Source organism: Petaurus breviceps, unplaced genomic scaffold, assembly GCF_028583685.1.
Source record: "Petaurus breviceps papuanus isolate PSGF00001 unplaced genomic scaffold, PetGlider_PUasm1.0 90808, whole genome shotgun sequence".
Classification (NCBI taxonomy): domain Eukaryota; kingdom Metazoa; phylum Chordata; class Mammalia; order Diprotodontia; family Petauridae; genus Petaurus; species Petaurus breviceps.
In genome coordinates, this window is record NW_027187349.1 from 1172062 (window position 1) to 1191437 (window position 19376).

Consider the following 19376-nt stretch of genomic DNA (forward strand, 5'->3'; position numbering starts at 1 on the left):
TCTCTGTCTGTCTGTCTGTCTGTCTGTCTGTCTGTCTGTCTGTCTCTCTCTCTCTCTCTCTCTCTCTCTCTCTCTCTCTCTCTCTTTCTCCCTCTCTCTTTTTTTTAAAGCAGTTGGGGTTAAGTAACTTGCTCAAGGTTACACGGCCAGTTATTTCTGGGTGGGTGCTAAGTGTCTGAGCCCGGATTCAATCCCCAGGTCATCCCAACTCTGGGGCCGGTGCTCTTACTCTCTGTGCTACCTGGCCACCCCTTTCTCTCTCTCTCTTTTATTCACTTTTATTTTACTCCTCACTCAAGGGATATTTCTGCCTCTGCTCTCTTTACCTCCCAGGCACTGAGTATGCTTGGTGCCTGGGGAGGTTGTGGTAGAGGGAAAAGGAATGGTCCTCATTCCTGTAGCTACTGCATTGAATTGACTTTTTTTTTCCCAGATGGCTGGACCAATTCACAGTAATTCCAGCAGTGCATTAGTGTGCCTGTTTTCCCACAGCCCTGACATTTGTTGGGTATGAGGTGGAATCTCAGAGTTGATTTAGTTTTCATTTCTCTAATTATTATTTATTTGCAGTGAATTATCATCCTTTCTCTTGATCTCATTAACTGATAGTTAGTAGTCATGAAGAAAAAACCCAAATGTAATAGCCAGCCCTTACCTCTAGTCCCACATTACCAACTGCTTGCTGAACTCGATGTGTCTGAAACATAACTATATTTTCTGCTAAACCCATCCCTCCTCTAGTCTTCCCTATTTCTGTTCAGGGGAAACATCATCCTACTAGTAAATCTTGGAATCATCCATAATGCTCTCCTTTACCTCACCTCCCATGTCTGCCTTTTTTTTTTCCTATTCTACCTTTGCAACATCTCTTTGCATTTTTTTTCCTTTTGTCCATTCACACAGTCAGTGCCCTGGTTCACTCCCTCTTCATCTCTTGCCCTGGTTTATGGTAATAGCTTCCTGATCTCAGTCTGTCCACTCTTTAATCAGTCTTCCACACAACTGCCAAATTAACATTCCTAAAATAAATCAGTGGTTTCCTGTTGCTATTTGATAAAATGCAAACTCCTCAGCCAGGAGTTCAAAATCCTCTCTAATTTTGCCCCCACCTACCTTTCCAGACTTAGAGTATTTCATTTTACTCCTCTCCACGCACTGTTTGTTCTAGCCACAGTGATCTAAATATCATTCCCCAATGTCAACATGTTGTCTCCCTTCTCTCACCTTTCCTTACCCTTCTCCCCTACTTAGAATGCAATATGCATTCCCTCTTAGACCTCTGAGAGTACCTACCTTCCTTCAGGGATTAAGCTCAATCTAGTGTGATCCTGTTGGGGTCTAGGGTTACTGGGAGCCCTGAAATTCAACGACAGTCAATGTGGATCCTGCCTCCAATGAATTCAACACAAGCCTTCTTTCAGTCAGAGACCAGGTGTATTAGAACATTGTTTATATTGACAAGCAGGCTGGATTTTTAAGGTATCTCAGCAATTTAATGGAGACAGGTGGTCAAGGAGTGGGACTGTCAATACAAAGACGAAAAGCAAAGAAACAGTTCTGCCTTCAGGGAGTTTACATTCCTTAACATTCTGTTAGAAGGCAGTGTGGATAAATGAACAGAGGAGTGTATGTACATACGTATACACACACACACACACACACACACACGACTTTGTTTTTATTTATCTGGATTTTGTCGACCTAGATTTATTGCTGGAAGAGACTTGTGAAGTCATCTAATCCAGCCCCTTCATTTTACAAATGAAAAGATGGGATGTAAAGTAACTTGCCTAAAGTCATACAGAGTCAGAATTGGAACCTGGGTCTGCAAATCCAGATCTGTACCCTTCCCTACCATACCTCATACATCGATCATTTCCCTCCACTGCTTCTCACTCATAATCCTGTAGCATCTCCCTGGGTGAGAGTTTACAAATTAAATTATGCTCTAATCCAGCATTGCACTTGGCTGCTGTAGCTTTCCACTTGGCAGGGAGATCTAATATCTGCGGTCTGAGGCAGCGTCTGGCCACTTACCGAATAGTGACTCCTTTCACATTGGGTAAACTTTAGGAAATGGCCATCATCATCATCATCAGTGTTGAGGTCTGTCCTTTTACCTGTTTGCCACGTTTTTTGTACTAGCCCATTGTTTAAAGAAATCGGGTTGGAGTTGCTTCAGTTAATTAAGTAAATTGTATCATATTTAAGTGTTCTAGAAGGCCTTGATATTTAAACACAAATGATAATTCTTTAAAGCAAAGAAAGAGTCCTTTGAAAAAAGGGAATTGTGCCCCCCTTTTTTTTTGTTGCATTTTGGAGGGCAATTGGGGTTAAGTAACTTGCCCAAGGTTACACAGCTAACTTTTTTGTGTGGGTGTTAAGTGTCTGAGGCCAGAACCGAACTCAGGACCTCCTGACTCCAGGACCAGTGCTTTACTCAAAGCACCACCTAGCCACCCCCCTTGTGCCCCATTTTTTATCTACGTTTTCATACACCAGGTTCATAGTCACATAGAGCAAGGTACACTTGCCATGCTAACATATTGTCTCCTCTCGTAGACCAGAAGGCTCTGAATCTGATGCTCTCTCAGTGGGGCTTCATTTCTTCCTTCAGAGCACTTTGTTTGTATCACTTGCATGTAACTTGTACTCTTTCCTCTGCTGTTTTACCTTGTTTTGGAGGCTTCTATAACTGCATTGTGTGGGGCTTCAGATTTTGAAAAATAATATTGTGCCAATACGTTGGAAATAAGCTAGTTTTTCTTGCATGTCTGTGGACAAATGCATGCTGGAGTCATCCCCTTTGGCCCTCCCTGCCATGAATTTGCTCTTTCCTGCTAAAAGCGATGGTGTGCATTTAATTTTTATTCACAGAGCACTTTTTATTTTAAGGGGGATATTTTGGCTCAGATTGGCTACATCGAAAGCCTCAAGCAATCACCACCTTCATCTTCTTCTCCTTCTCCTTCTTCTATAAATGAGGTAAAATAAAATCTTGAATGCAAGGGAAAGCTATGATTTAAGAGACCCTTTTCCCAGAATAAAGTGATTCTCCCTTGGAAGGTACCTGAGCAGTGTGGTTTGTGACATGTGGGAATAGAGGATGCAGATTGTCTTACAGATCTTTTTCATGTAGTTTGACTGTCCTTATGGAAATGTACCTTGGGGTGGAGGTAAGAGGGTCAGCACATAATCTAATAGTATTATCAACTGGGGATCTGTTAGATTTGACAATAGTGCATCTTGACAGATAGAGCTCAACAACTCCCACAGGTCTTTCTTTGAAAAGAGTCATGTAAATGTATTAAGCATAGGAAATTCAAACACACATTGATCATAATCAAGACATGTTTGCCCACAGACAGGTATTCAAATCAGTGTTCATTAAAAGGAGAATTGACTCAAAAAGATAACTCCTTTGCCTTAGGAATTCATCTTCTAACAACTTCTAATAGTAAATTTCAAATTTACCATAGTCAGGTAGAGAAAGACATATACGGAAGGGAGATGAACTGAGCTAAGATTCATGAGAAGAGGAAACCGACAAAATATTGTGTTTAAAACATTTAGCAATGGAGGCAGGCTCAGTTTGCAGTGAAAGTGTCTCCAGTAAAATAGAATAAAGCAATAAAGAGAGTTTTCCCAGGATCTCTTTGGATCGCTCTTATTGGTGGAGTTTGGCACTTTGGAGCACCTGGTCAGGTAGGGGAAAAATAAGTGAGAGTCCCTAGGCCTTTCTTTGTACCACTGGTTGGGACAAGGAGTAAAATGCCTTCTGGACTTCCCTTCCAGGCCAGAAAAAGACAGAAGGAGAAAGGAGGGAATCACCCTTTTCAAAACAAGAGAAAAACCCCTCTTCCCCAAAAATGCTGCTTCTAAATCCCCCAAAAATACTGCTTCTACATAAACAAAGAGGATATGCAGATAGCCTTGGCATTTCCCATTTTTCTGTTATATAGGGGTGTTTTTTATGTTTTCATTCTAGCATAACTTTTTCAGTGTTGTTTCAGAAATAAGTTTCTTTACCCAGACATGTTAGCTGCACCAAACAGCACTATAAAATGGACACTTTAAAAAAAAATCAATTTATTTATTTTTAGTTTTTAGCATTCACTTCCATAAGTTTTAAATTTTCTCCACCTTCCTCCCCAAGACAGCATGCAATCCAATATAGGCCCTACATATACTTTCTTATTAAACATATTTTCACATTAGTCATGTTGTATAGAAGAATTAGAACAAAAGGGAGGAACCTCTCATGAGAAAGAAAAAACAAAACAAAAAATGAGTACTTCTTTAAGGTACCTCTTTCAAGGGCAAGTCATGTTGGAGTTGGGGGACAACACCTGTGGGGACCCTCCTGTCAAGTGTGTTCTGCCAAATTCTGGTCTGAAAACTACAGCCCTTGCATGGTTTCTCTGGTCCTGGTTTCTTATAATTCTGGATAAAATTTGTTTCCGAACTGTCAAGTCTTAAATCAAGTGTCAGAAGGGACCTTAGAGGCCATCTAGTATGTCTCCTTCATTTTTCAGATGTTAATGAAGTGATCCAGAAATGAAAAGAGACTTTACCCCAAGTTCATAAAAGTAACAAGTGGCAAAATCAAGATTTGAACTTGGGTCCTATGTCTCTAGGTTCAGTGTTCTTCCTACTTATTCTCTAATTACTGCAGTATTTCTTCATACTCTCTGAGGGATATAAGAATCAGTCTTCCATTCAACTGGTAAGGGTTGCCCTCTCTTAAGAGAAGAAGACATTAAGGTCTTCAGTCTGTTTCAGACTGCATCTTTCCCACTGCTCTCATATCTTCTCTTTGGATTGATTCGACACTGTTATTACAACTTTGGTGTGTCTTTTATAGGGCAGCTAGGTGGACAGTGCATAGAGTGCCAGGCCTAGAATCAGGAAAACTTTATTTTTGTGAGTTCAAGTCCAGCTTCATATCCTTACTAGTTTAGCTGTGAGACCCTGGGCAAGTCACTTAGCCCTGTTTGCCTCAGTTTCCTCTTTTGTCAAGTGAGCTGGGGAAGGAAATGGCAAACCATTACAGTATCTTTGCCAGGAAAAACCCCAAGTGGGGTCACAAAAAGTCAGACACAACTGAAAAATGATTCAACAGTAATAGTGTCTTTCATGAGCATTCTGTAAGTAACCTGCTTGCAAGTTCTGTATGCTTAGAGATCATGTAAAAGTGCATCAACGTTTGAATGGAAGAGAATGTGTCCAGAGAAAGATAAGTACTTTTTTTTTTCTTTTTGGAGGGGGGAAGGTAGGGCAATTGGGGTTAAGTGACTTGCCCAAAGTCACACAGCTAGTGAGTGTGTCAAGTGTCTGAGGCCGAATTTGAACCCAGGTCCTCCTGACCCCAGGGCTGGTGCCCTATTCACTGCGCCACCTAGCCACCACTAGAAGTATGACTTTTAAGCCTAGTGTCATTCCAATCATTGAAACATTGACTTGGAGAGCTAGAAGGGACCTTAAGAGGCAATCTCATCCAACTTCTTCATAGTACATATAAGGAAATGAGTCTCAGGAGGTGAAGTGACTTTTTTTTAGTGTCACAGCAGAGCAAGGATTTGAACCCAGTTAGTCCAATTCCAAGTCCAGTTCTCTTTCCTAAGCAGGGTAGTCAATTAACACTCTTATTTCAGGCATAAAATAGTTTTTGCAAAGAAGTTGCCAAAACTTTGTTTTGGAAATTTTACTCTTTTATTCCATTCTCATTGGTGTCCGAATGATACAGATTTTCAGCTGGAGTAGAGCGTCTGAAGTGACGATTAGAAGCTCTTCATTTAAGAGTAACTCTTACTTTTAAGTATGACCCAGCCCTGAAGCTGCCCAGAGGAAGTAAAAAATACTGTAAAACCGGCCCTTTTCAGTTCAAATGGAGATTGCCTAACTCAGGGAATTGGAAGTTACAACTTTTCCCCATCATGTAGGTTCAGTCTCACAGGTGAATTATTTGAACTGAAAAAACACTGTCTAAATCTATACCATTCAGTGTTCTGTATATCACAGCCCTTACAGTGCCTTCCCTGGAAGCTCCTCTGGGGGTATTACTGTTTGCATTAGTCATTAGCACCACACAGTTTCAGTAGCAAACACAAGGAAAAGTGCTTTTAAATCACCAGTAGGTGGTATCTGGGAAGATCATGAACATGGGAGGAGGTCACCTGGTGTACCTTTCTAGAGATGAAATACAGGAAGGAATCATGCCATATGGTAGCACTTCTCAATTCATGATTCTTGCAAGCTAGTTTCTTTTGCTGAGAAAGGCATCAGAGTGCTGTTAAAAGTTAAATGTCATTTGAAAATCGCATAGCATTTTAAAGTTATTTTAAAATTGTGTTTCTCTTCCATATTTTATGGTAACTTGCTCTGTCTCTCTCTAACACACACACACACCTTGACACCCTCCCACACCCATATGCCTTTCTTCCTTACAGCTCTGACAACTACCACCTTATAGCCCCTCCAACTGTCTCTTGGCCATTCTAACAGGACAAGTAAGATTAACACTTACAGGAATCATAAAGTAGACTAATTTTAATTTTTACCCTTCCTAATGAAGATAATTGGAGAAAGGGATATTCAATTGCAGGCTGATATTGATCTTTCAATCTTTCAATAAAAATAAATTTCTTAAGATGTAGAATTAGGTTAGTACTTCTAGAGATCAGGCAGTATCTACTTCCCGGGTGAAGTAAAGGGGAATGAAAACACAATTTTCTAGGCCTAAAGCAGGTTTTCTGATAACAAATTATATAAGCTTTCCAGTGATAGAAAGTTCGTTTCTGTTGGACCAGGAAGTAGGTGCTCTGAAATTGAATCAGCTATAACATTTTCTTCCAAGTTAAATTATCAGTATATTGTTATTAAAAGCCCTTTCTTTCCTAATATCATCTGTTAGGACTTTTTGTTGAGATAAGACTGATTTTTTTAAAAAAACATATTTGAAGACCTACTTTCATGCTAACCTATCTTTCCTCCTCTTCCTTTTCTTTTTCTGCTCTTCCATTTCCTTGTCTTACCATTTTCTTCCTCATATAATCTTTGAAAGTCTACGCTCTGCAAGGTACTGGGATAAGTGCCATGGGGGATATAGAGATTAATAAATAAAGACACATTCTCTGTTTTTTCCGGTGGAGTTCAGGCAGTTAAAAGTACCATGAGAAGAGTCATAGAGTTCAGAAGTCTCCTTCAGCATTTGAACTTGAACACATCTCTAGTTCTTTGAACCCTGGGGTTGGATTCAAAAGCCCTCTGAGTTATAGGCCCAGCTCTGCCATTAACTGGCTGTATGACTTTGAGCAAGTTACTTAACCTCTCTACACATCTTAATCCAATTCTCTCCTGTTACAGATAAAGAGATTATCTCTAAGGTCCTAACATCCTTAACGTTCAATGATTCATTACCGTTCACTTTCAGAATCTCCTTTCAAAGTTCTCTGTGTACAATAGGTCATCCTCCTGATGCATGGGAAGGGAAGGTGGGTGGGGTATCCCTTAAGGATAAACTACCAAGAAGTTTTTATATGGATTTTCTAAACTTCACTGCAAAGTTGTTTAGGACTTTCTAGATATCAATTTTCATAAAATCAAATTTGTTAGAACTTTTAAAGAGATTTTAAAGAGCGGCTGGTTCAGTCCCATTTATCTAAACAAATAAGGAAACTGTAAGGGCCAAATAGCCAGAGAAGTTAAATTACTTGCCCATGGTTACAGAACTAACTCAATGATTCATTCATTCAACAAATCTTTATTCAGTTACAACATGCAGACGTTATACTAGTTTTCATTTCAAGTGTCCTTATTCTGTATCAAAAGGGAAGCCTTCACTTCCTACACAAAGGAATCTTTCATAACAAAATTCTCAGCTTCTGGGTTCTGACTATAAAATAGAATGCCCCAAGTAATATGTATAATTTTGTGGAATTGATAATTAGGAGATGTCAATAGGAGCAGTATTATCTTTAGATAAATTTAGTAAAGAAAACCATTTTTCTGTTGGATTTCTTTCTCTTCTTTAACCTCTTGCCACCACCAAGGGGGTTTTGGGTGGATTTGTGAATTATTGAAACTAGACTTGGGAAAGAAAATTGTTTTCATTACTAAGACTTCTACTTTGGGGATCATTCATAAATAACTCATTATGAAAGGGAGCTGTTTAAAGTAGATAATTGCTCATTAAGAGGCCTCAAAAAAATAAAAACAAAGGCTTTGAGTCAAAAGTCACTTCAAGATAGTGTAGCAAGAATATTAATCTACCACTTTTATGTTCAAAAGGAAAAAGGTTAATGGGAATTTTAATAGAAGTGTGCCTTAATAGAATTTGAAGTCAGCAAATTTGAAATAAGCTACTGTTTGGGTACAGATTAGAGAAGCTGGATCTATAAATGTTAAATTAGTTAAAAGAAAAGAGCCCCAGTTGTCCTTTAAATATGATGGAAATGCAACCATTGTTATATTTGCAGTTAACATTTCAAAATGTTTTGTAATGGCTAATTAGTTGAAAAGCCCTTTTCAAATGTGTTACTTATCTTGCCAAGTTCTTTGGTTCATGAAACCAAGACTTGAGTTATTAAAGGCATTTTCCCAAGAATAATCACAAAACTGATATATCCAAACTTAGATTAGATACTTTACTAATGGTAAAAAGATTGGCTACTGTCATCGCCTATAACAGATGGCAGACTCTAGCAGTAAATATAATCCATTCTATCCTAAATGGATATATGTGTGGGCATACATGATCATTGCCCTTTGGCTGAAGATCTTGGTAATTTTGGTCTCATTGATTACCTTTTACATAGCTTGTAGACACACAAAAACAATCAACCCATGTAGTTATCAAATTAGGATTTCACGTTTGAATTTAAAGCCTCACATTGTCTTTCTGGCAAGATTCTTAGGAGAAAGGGGGTAGGGAGGGGGGAAGGTAGGGAGTTGATTAATACCTTTTTCCAAAAAGGTATATTGGTACCTTTTTTTAAAAAAACCTTTGTGATTTTTTTGTTATTTCCCCCCATCTGGCCCCTCTTTCTTTCTTTCCCTCTCCCTTGCCCCTTTTCCTCTCCCTCTCTTTTCCCCTCTCTCCTTCTCTCTCTTTTCCTCTTTCTCTTTCTCTTTTCCTCTCTGTCCCTTTCTCTCTTTTCCTCTCTCTCTCTCTCTCTCTCTCTCTCTCTCTCTCTCTCTCTCTCTCACACACACACACACACACACACACACACACACACAATTTGAGACAAGAAAAAAACCCCAGAAGTTAACTACACCAATCAACCCTTTCATTTTACAAATGAGATGAGACACAGTCTGTGTAATTTACCCAAGGTAACAATGACAGAGCTAGGATTTGAGCCCCCATCCTCAGACTCCAAATCTAGCACTAAGAAGTGGGGAGTTGTGTTTCATAAGTTGTCCTCAGAGTCCCAAGCTGGTCACAATAAAATCCTCTGGAATTTTTTTTTTACAGATTAGTCAGCTTCAGATTTAGTAAAGGTACGGCAGCCAGGTGGCACCGTAGATGTGCCCTCAAACTTAGTAGCTATATGACCCTGGGCAAATCATTTAACCCTGTTTGCCTCAGTTTCCTCATCTATAAAATGAGCTGGAGAAGGACATGGCAAACCACTCCAGTATCTTTGCTGAGGAAACCTCAAATGAGGGGTCACAGGGTTGAACACACAACAACAACGCTAAAGACAAAATAATGCTAAATTTAGGATTACTTTTCTTTAGTAACCAACAGAACCAGCTTCTGGGGCACAGTTTTAATACCATAATCCAGACCTGTTGGCATTGCTTGAAAGCCTGGGTTCCTCCACCTCTGATGTTTACTTTTATGTGACCATAGGCACTGTAAATGGAAACCAAGAAACACAACTGTCCTAAAGGGATATGGTCCTTTCAACATAGGCCTTTCTTATAGAATGACAGCAGCTACTGTATTTAATCATTTATCTGTTAATCAAGGACCTTTGGTTCATCCCAACCAGTATAGATCCCAGTCCTCTTATAATCTTTGGTTTCAGAGTGCTGCCTGAAGTTCCCGTGGGCTTAAAAGCCTTGTCAGGGGACATAGTGTCAGGAATGAGATTTGAACTCTGGCATCCTCTAGCCTTGATACTTCTCAGTTATTTAATAAAATACAAATTATACACTTGAATCCTGTATATAGTAGAAATTGAAGTATATATCAGTCAGTTAAGGCGATAGAACAGTCACATAAAATTTAAGCTTTTTGAGGTCTCTCTAGGAAACAGGCCATGTAGAAGAGGAGAGGAGCCGAAGGAGGAAAGCAAGCAAACAAACAGCCATAGAGAGGCCTCTGGGGAAGGAGTAAATGGGGAAGGGGTAGTTCCAGACTCCTGAACTGAGGAGAGAATGGGGTCCTAGGGACCAGGAAGTAGCCCAGCTCTGCCCTGCCTACTGGGAGTGCCATAACTAATAAAGGGGATGCCATTGCCTTGTTGACAAGTATGAATCACTGTAAATTGAATAATTACAAGTCAAGAACTATTTGTCTTGGTTTGAGTGCCAACACAGAGAGAAAGACTAAGCTTTTCTAGGAACAGAGGGGGACCCAAAGAGAAATGGGTTGCTTCTCCACAGGGATCTTGGTTCATTTGAAATGACAGGCACATGAATTAATGAGTAACAATACTGGGTTGTAAGTGATTAAAATGAACAATTTTCAGAGACAGATGAATCCTATTAAAGATATATTTATATCCTTGTTAGGCCGACCATTCCCTCTCTCCCTGTTTTTCCCCCCAGAATTTGGATTAATTCAGGGGATGTGCCAGGGCCAGTTCCCATCAGATCGTTCCTTGATATCACTGATAGCTAATTTTTTTTTTTCCTTTTTGGAGGGCAGTTGGGGTTAAGTGACTTGCCCAAGGTCACACAGCTAATTTTTGTTTTAAGTGTCTGAGGCTGGATCCGAACCCAGGTCCTCCTGACTCCAGGGCCGGTGCTCTATTCACTGCGCCACCTAGCCCAACTGATAGCTAATTTTTACTACTACTCATATTTGTTCTTTCAGTTATTGTTATGGAAAGTGATAAGCTTATTGGGAGAGGTTCAAAGAACTCTCAGGAGGAAAGGAAGGAGATAAATCATTTTAGGAGTGGGGTGTAGAGACATCCTAGAAGAATCCAAAAGAGTTTCAGAGAGGGGAGATACCTCTTATGTTGAGCCTTGAAAGAGAGAGAGGATTTCAGCAGGCATCAGGAACTGTCTGATGGTTCCCAGAGTAGATTTTGCTAAATTTCACCAAACCCTATGGAGGTTTTTTGTTTTGTTTTGTTTTTTAAATATAGCCTGCTTTCTCTCCTAGATGAGCCATGGATTGTTAGACATTTAGCCTGATAGCTCTGCTGACAAATGTTTAGCCAGTTATTGGAAGCCTCATATCAGATAAGTGGCTCCCTGTGAGCTCATGTGGATGAGATGTCTTTCTGTTATTAATATTTAACTTAATGGTAAAATCACTCAGGAATTTCTTAAAAGGTACTTAGGTTTGCTGGGGTTTTCTTCATGTTTACCTAAAAATATTAGAATAAAATTGTACATTCAAATGTAAAATTTTGTCATTTAAAAAAGAAACAGGCAGCAGGTTTGCTTTTTTTTTAATATCCCCTTGAAAATATTAAAATAAAATTGCACACTCAAGTGTACACTTTTATCCTTTAAAAATGGGCAACTGGTATTAATGCTCCATTTCTATATGATTGAAATATGAAGGATCAGTCCCTTGTAACCTTGAGTTTGTTAAATAGTAGATTAGACATCAGCTATATTCAGCATTTTCTTGGAACCTTCTTTTTTTAAATGAAAAGTTAATGTTTTTATGATTTTTTTTTAGTACCACTTGGTGTATTCAAATGCCATATCTGCTGCACTTAATTCTTCAGAATTAAACATTCCTTTTCTTTCCTTGCCCTTCACAATGTAGGTGAACAGTACTAATGACCCTTGGTCAAACTGGAATGCTGGCAAATCTGGGAACTGGGAAAGCACAGATGGCTGGGGAACCAAACCAGAAGGTGCCTCTGCTCAGAAAAACACTTCCAACAACTGGGATGCTGCCTTTGGTCATCCACAGGCCTACCATGGACCAGGTAAGAGAAGGCTGCTCTGAGCCCTTCGGTGAACCAAGTCATCCCCATTAGATATAAATTTTTATGCATGTTAAACTGCGCCTTATGATTTTACTTGACCAAGAAAATCTACAAGCCATTTTTTGTTCTGATGGTTGACACAAATGTCAATTATCCACAAAGGGATCATCTGCTTTGTAACACTTGAGGATGTCACCACCTCCTTTACTGCCAGTTTGGGCCCTAAGACTACAACAAAGAAGGGCTCAGGCTCTTTTTGTGTGCCAAAGCTAAATGGAACGTCTTGTCTTTACAAGTCTTTCCTTTGCTCTTGGTTGACGTGATTTGTGCCAGCCTGTGCCCTGGGTTAGCAGAGGGGATTGAAAACCGACAGTATGACAAGAAACTTTCATAGCCACAACATACAGGTGGCCTTTTGAGTCAAAGCAGAAGCACTAGAGTTTAGAGTGCCAAGAAATCCAGACTGCTAGGTTCTCTGTTCTCTTTTTCTTCTTCCTTCACTTCTGTAAATCTTTTAGTTTCTGTGTAGTAAGGCTTGAGTGCCTAAACCCCTCATCTCCTCCATGTAGAAACAGTCTGCTTTAAAGGAGGTTTGGAAGGAAGCATAAACAAGCAAGACTGTTTTGAGAGTAACCTCTGCCACATGTATAAAAATATTTATAACAGCTCTTTTTGTGGTGGCCAAGAATTGGAAATTGAGGGGATGTCCATCAACTGGGGAACAGCTGGATATTGTGGCATATGAACATAATGAAATACCCTTGTGCTGTGAGAAATGAAAAGTAGGTGGACTTCAGAAAAACCTGAAAAGACTTATATGAACTGATGCTGAGTGAAATGAGCAGAACCAGGAGAATATTGTTCACAGTAATAGCCACATTATACAATGACTAACTCTAGTAGACTTAACTCTCCTCAGCAACACAAAAGACTCACAATAGAAAATGCTGTCCACATCCAGAGAAAGAACTTTGGAGAATGAATGCAGGTGGAAGCATACAATTTGCTCTTTTTTTTGTTGTGGTTTTGTTTTCTCATGATTCCTCCCCTTAGTTCTAATTTTCTTTAAAAAAAAAAAAAAGAAAGAAGGTAACCTCTGGAATTATGTATTCTTTTTAAAAGGGAAGTAAATATGAAGTGGAGATTCATAGTTTCCTACATAGCACTTTTTTTGTGTTGTGTTCTATATGGAAATGCTCTTTTTTGTGGCTATTTAAGTTCCGAATAAAAAAAAATTGGAGAAAAGGGAGGGAGCTCTGTCTGTCAGAGGCACCATCACTATGTCCCCAGAGAATCTTTGCATTAGAAGTCATTTAGGGGCAGCCAGGTGGTGCAGTGAGTAAGAGCGCCGGCCCCAGAGTCGGGAGACCTGGGATCAGTTCCGGGCTCAGATAAGCGGCACACACACAAAAATAACTGACCGTGTAACCTTGAGCAAGTTACTTAACCCCAATTGCTTTAAAAAAAAAAGTCATTTAGTAAGACCTCCAGACCTGATCAGGAATCCATCCCCCTCCCTAACATACGTGGGTGTTCAGGCAGAGGATGAATGACATCCTATCATATCCGAGCACCCCCAAGGATAAAGAAAGATCTCATTAACTCTCCAGGCAGCAGTTGGCTTGGGGCATCCCTGATTGTGAGAAAATTCTTCCTTTATTGAGTCCAAAAGGTCCACTCCCCTGGTCTCATTTGTAGTTCCCCTAGACTTATACAAAGTAAGTATCATCCTATCATCCTGTGGAAACTGTAACTCTTATTTAGAGTCAGTGTTTTTCTACTTACTACCTCTGTGACCTCAGGCAAATAACCTCTCCAAGCCTCAATTCATCTATAAAATGAGGAGAGGGGAAAGGAATAAGTGTTTTTAATAGCACCCACTGCGTGCCAGGCACTGGCTTAAGCCCTTCGCAAAAAATATCTCATTTGATCCTCACAACAACCCTGCAAGGTGGGTGCTGTTATTATACCCATTTTACAATTGAGGAAACTGAGGCAACTAGAGGTTAAGTGACTTGCCCGAGGTCATACAGTTAGGAGGCATCTGGTGATATGTCCCTCTATCCACAGAGCCACCCAGCTGCCTCTAAAATAGAGAGGCTGAACTAGATGGCCCTGTGCTCTCTTCTGGCTGATGTGATCTTCCCAATGACATCGGTCTTCCGATATTCAATGACCGCTATCACATCCCTCTGAGTTAGTTTCTTCAATCAATGGCAGACTTGGATCTCCCCAGCATCCTGGTCACCCTCCTCAAGAGTAGGGGTTTTTCTGTCCATTCTTTTATACTCTGGTGCCCAGAATTGAAGAGAGTAGGTGTGGTCTGACCTCTTTTGGGGCAGCCTTACTACTTGTGAATAATGTACTTCTAGTCATGTAGCATAGAATCATGTTGGACATTGTGGTTCAGTGGAAGGAGCACAAGACTTGGAGTCAAGGTAAGGCCTTGGTCCAGGCCCCATCTCTGGCACTTGCTGTGTTTCCATGGCTACAATCTGAGCCTGTGAAGCGGGGCAATAAAACCTGTAATAGCTACCTCACAGGGCTGTTGTAAAGATCAAATGACATGGTGTATGCAGAGCACTTGTAAACCCTAAAACAGTCTATAAAAGGCAGTTATCATTAGTATTATCTTTATTACTAGCCTCTCTGAAAACCGCATTACTTGTTGGCTTGTACCAAGCTTATAGCCAGCTGAAACCCTGTCTTTCTCAATTCAAAACACCTTGGTGTTCATCTTTCCTTTCTTTCTTCTTCATCTCTCACATCCAGTGAAACTCTCTTAGGGTCTTCCTCAGTAATCTCTCTCCTCTCAGTTCCCTCTATTATCACCTTAGTTAGGGCCTCTGTTACCACCTGTGCTGGGCTACAGCCCCTTAACATTTCTTCCTCCCTCTCCCCTGCTCCAGTCTGTCCTTCATAGCCCCACAGCCTGGCATGAAGTCATTCCGCCAGCCAATATTGTCCCCTCCCTCTGTCCTTCCCTGCCTTTCTCCCTCTTCGCCTCACAAGGCTGGGAATGGAGCAGCCATTCATCCACAAGCCCATTCACCTTCCTGGTTGCCACATTCCTTTTTCCCAACCAGACCTGAATCCTCTCTGGTCAGCCTGGTGACCCTTTGCCCCTGGAGCTTCACCATGTTGGGGCTTGACTTAATTCAGGTACCAGTTGGCTTTAGTCCTACTATCACTCAGAACTCTGGAGCTCAAGCAGTCCACCAGCCTCAGCCTCCCCAAGCAGCAGGAGTTACAGGCTTTCATCGCCACACCCAGCACCATTCTTCCTTTCAAGCTCTTATCTCATACAGTTTCTTTCCACGTGTCCTATATTTCAGCCACATTGGTCCACTCACCATTGCTTGTGTACCTCCGTACATCAAGTCCCCTATATTTGGGGTAGCCTCCCCTTCACCTTGAGTTACTACACTTCTTTTAAAACCCATATTACCTCATGCCTTAGCAGAAATGAGCCTTGCAGATACTTATCCCATTATGCCATCAAGATGTGAGCAGATTATAGGACAGGTGGTACCAAGAGGTGGGAGAAGAGATTGAAGGGAACATGAGAGACAAACTTCCCGTTTCACAATTTTGCCTCAGACCTTCCCTGCCAGGTTACACTGAGAGGAGAACATGAGGGTAAAAAGACTCTTAATATCTGAAAACACTACTTAATATTCACCATCCTTCTCCATCTTCTCGTAATTAGCTGTTAGCCTTTCCTGTGGGCGCCAGAAGGAGGATGATCTCTCCTCTTTCTCTTCTGTTCCCCACAGCAGCTGCCGGGGATGACGATGACTGGGATGAAGACTGGGATGACCCCAAGTCCTCACCTCCTACTTACTTTAAGGATGTAGAGTCTACTGAGGCCAGCGGGGCCCAACGAGGCAATGCTCGTGCTGGTGGTGCTTCTATGAAGATTCCACTGAACAAGTAAAGTCAAAAGAAAAAATCTTAGTTCTCTTAGTCTTGAATATTAACTTGAAACTTTCTAACCACTAACAATATATCGGCCTTTATTTTGTAGGGCAGATCATTTTTTTTTCCAACAGTTTCTTTATATTGAACTTAATGACATTCAAGAGGCAGCCTAGCTTAATGTGCAGAGCACTGGGTCAGGAATCAGGAAGACTTAGGTTCAGATCCTCCCTTAGACCCTATCTCTGTGACCCAAGGCAAACCATTTAACCTCTCTGAGCCTTGATTTCCTTCTGAGTATAGTGAGGGAGTTAGGTCTTCTAAGGTTCATTCAGGCTCTATTCTATAATATATAATTATATTCTATAATAATAAGTATTATTCTATAATCCTGTCATCTGAATCACTAGAATATTCAGAGATGTTATTGTAAAAAAAATTTCATTAATTATTGAGCGTTTCCTTATGATGTCAAATGAAAACCTAGAGCACATCAAGCTTAATTCTTTAGTTTTCTGCCATTCTACTGATACTTTTGAAAGTAAATAACCATCAAGGGTTGCTACTTTATATTTTTGTTGCTGTTTAATTAACCTTTTTATCTGGTCATTTACTTTTTAAATAAAATTATTTATAGAACCATTCCTTATGGGGAAGGTATAATAACATAGTACATTTTTATCATAGTGGGATTTTATGATAAAGAACGCTCTGTAGTGTATAGTAGCACTGTGGCCTATGAGAAATATAACAATTAATGATTTTCTTGAGTCAGCCAACAGTATTCATACTCTGATGAACAACTCACTGATATTTACAAAAGCCACCTTGATTTCATTTTAATCTTAGTATTCACAGTCCATTTTTCAGTGTAGATGTCATAAAGTCATCCTACATACAACACACAAATTTAGTGATTCTTATTTAGACCATCCTGTTTGTTACCTCATTGTTTAAATTAGCATATTTGTATTATATAATTAAATTCAACAAACCTTTACTAAGCTCAGGTTCTGTACCAGACCAAAGTGAAATAGTGTCTGCCCTCAAGTCAGCATTATGTACATAAGTAAATAAATACAGAAAATATACAGAGTCATTTTGGGAAGGAGAAAGTGCTAGCAAATAAGAGAATCAGAGAGGGCCTTGTATAGGAAGTAGAACCTTTTCTGAGAATGTTACAGACACGAGGGATACAGCTTGGGCAAAGGCATGGAGATAGAAGATGGGATGGTGCATAAGGGAAACAGTCAGTTGGGCTGGAACATAGAATTCATGGAAAGGGAATAAATATGTAATTAGCCTGTAAAAGTAGACTAGTGCCCATCCTTTTTAAAAAATTTATTTTCTTCCTTCTATGACATTGTTCAGTTTTGTATTTGTTTACATATATACAAAATAAAGCCATTCACTGACAACTTACTTTTAAAATGCATTTTTGAAGTACTATAGTCAGTAATTTTAATTGAAATTTTATTAAGATTATGACAATTCTTTTTCAGATATTATGCTGAAAATAAAGGCTGTTTAAAGTCCCAGCAAGTTTAAAAATGTCTTAAAAGACCACTAAAGGGTAGGGTTAACCATAGCACCTGTCTTACAGAGTTGTTATAAAGATCAAATCTGATAGCATATGTAATGTACTTTGCAAATCTTAAAATGCTATATAAATGCTATTGTTTTTAGTAGAGAAATAGTCACATTAAATGAAAATAAAAGACATCCTTTGACAAAATAAAAGTTTTATTAGTTGCCCAGAAGGCAGGAAAAAGTCCTATCATATCGCTGAAGTTGCTCTGTTTTGAGTTGGATGAATTTCTTCCTTGTTAGTCATTAAAATACTTCAGGGTTATATAGTTTCTTTAAAATTAAGATAACTGGAAAATAGGGTAAGAGTACCAGGAATGAAAAAGGATTAAGGATTATGAAAAGCAGCTTAATGATGATATTAAAAAGATCTGAATTTTGGAAATAGCAGTGTGACTTTTCCTCATCTGTAAAGTGAAGATGTTGAACTAAATGAACTCCCTTCTGGTGGGGGATGGGATTTGAGCTTTACCCCTTCAAGGACCCCAAAGGCTCTGTACCAAGTCTCTGGTTTGCCTGAGGCACCCATCCCATCCCAGTATAATCCTTTTAACTGCCCTTTTTTAGACAGTTGGAAATGTTTTAAATCATCTGATACCGTATAAATTGCTTGTTAATCTATCAATGTACTATCAGTGAGCAGTATCTATAACTTAATATTGTTTAACACTAAACATTTTAGTTCTGTGTATTAACATTTGCTTTCCAGCTTTGAAAGAGCTTTCTACTGCATCTGTTCTGATTTGTGGACTAACAATACTGAGACAGATTAATCTCATAAATCACATAAAATTGAGCTCATTTTAGACAATGTTGTCACCGTTTTCTAAATGTAGCTGCTCCTTCTAAGACTAGAACGTGACAATTTTTGGTGAAGCCATAAAATGGCATTTCAGTCAATCCAGTTAAATCCCAGTAGTTGATTGGTGGGGATACAGAATAAGTGGTAGACAAGGATCTTGCTCTCAAGAACCTAACAAAATATTGCAAAGAATGTGTTGCAGGCTGGGAAAGTGATTCCAAAGATGTGCTGGGAGATGGCTGCAGCCATGTAATAACTCAAGTGAAAGGGACCACGTCCAGAAAATTTGAGTGTCTCGGTTGGTGATGCTTGAGCTGAATTGTATTGTTTTGGTCAAAGAATCAAAGATGCCAGTATTCCTGTAAGGCAAACATCTTCCATACTAAAGAGGGCCATTGTAATAAGCATGCCTCAAGTTAACATGCTTTTATGTACAGAAATGAGATCTGCGTTTTAATATGACACTTGGAAAATTACTGCCAAAGGAAATAACCTGCCAAAGCCTGAACACCCAAATAGATGGCATCCCTTTTTCAGTAGTCATCTTTGGGGGATTGCATGTTTATGTCATGGTTATTGATGTTGCTCAAAACATCTTCATAATAGCTTTCCAAGCCTGTGCCATGGTCTGTTGAATGCAAAACTACCCAAGGTGAGCTTGAGTTTTGGAAGCAGCCAGATGTCACTTAGAGGCAGAGTTGGTCAGTAAAGAGGGTAATTGAGCTAAATGATACTGCTTTGATCAAAAATGAAATGGGGGAAGAAGACTGAGTTGTGTATATGGGGGGGGAGGGTTTCTAAAGGAGTAATTTAATTATACCCCCCACCCTGTTCCCAAATGCCCATTTAAAGATGATCATTGCAATGCTTAAGTCCTTCTATGCTTAAATAAAGTTATCGGTCCTTTTCTGTTAATCACACCTCAGTATGTGGCCAACTCA

The 19376-nt window shown here is 39.6% G+C and overlaps 1 protein-coding gene across 3 annotated transcripts in view; it reads left to right on the forward strand.

The window, feature by feature from the left end:
* SNX9 (sorting nexin 9) overlaps positions 1 to 19376 on the forward strand; it is a 130493-nt gene that overhangs the window by 75873 nt on the left and 35244 nt on the right. For 2 of the 3 annotated variants that reach the window (XM_069070310.1, XM_069070308.1), the window contains exons 5-7: positions 2896 to 2985; positions 11963 to 12128; positions 15905 to 16061. In XM_069070310.1, the coding sequence (XP_068926411.1) occupies positions 2896 to 2985; positions 11963 to 12128; positions 15905 to 16061 (413 nt within the window). The remainder of the gene's footprint in view (positions 1 to 2895; positions 2986 to 11962; positions 12129 to 15904; positions 16062 to 19376) is intronic. The other variant, XM_069070309.1, reaches the window with a different exon arrangement.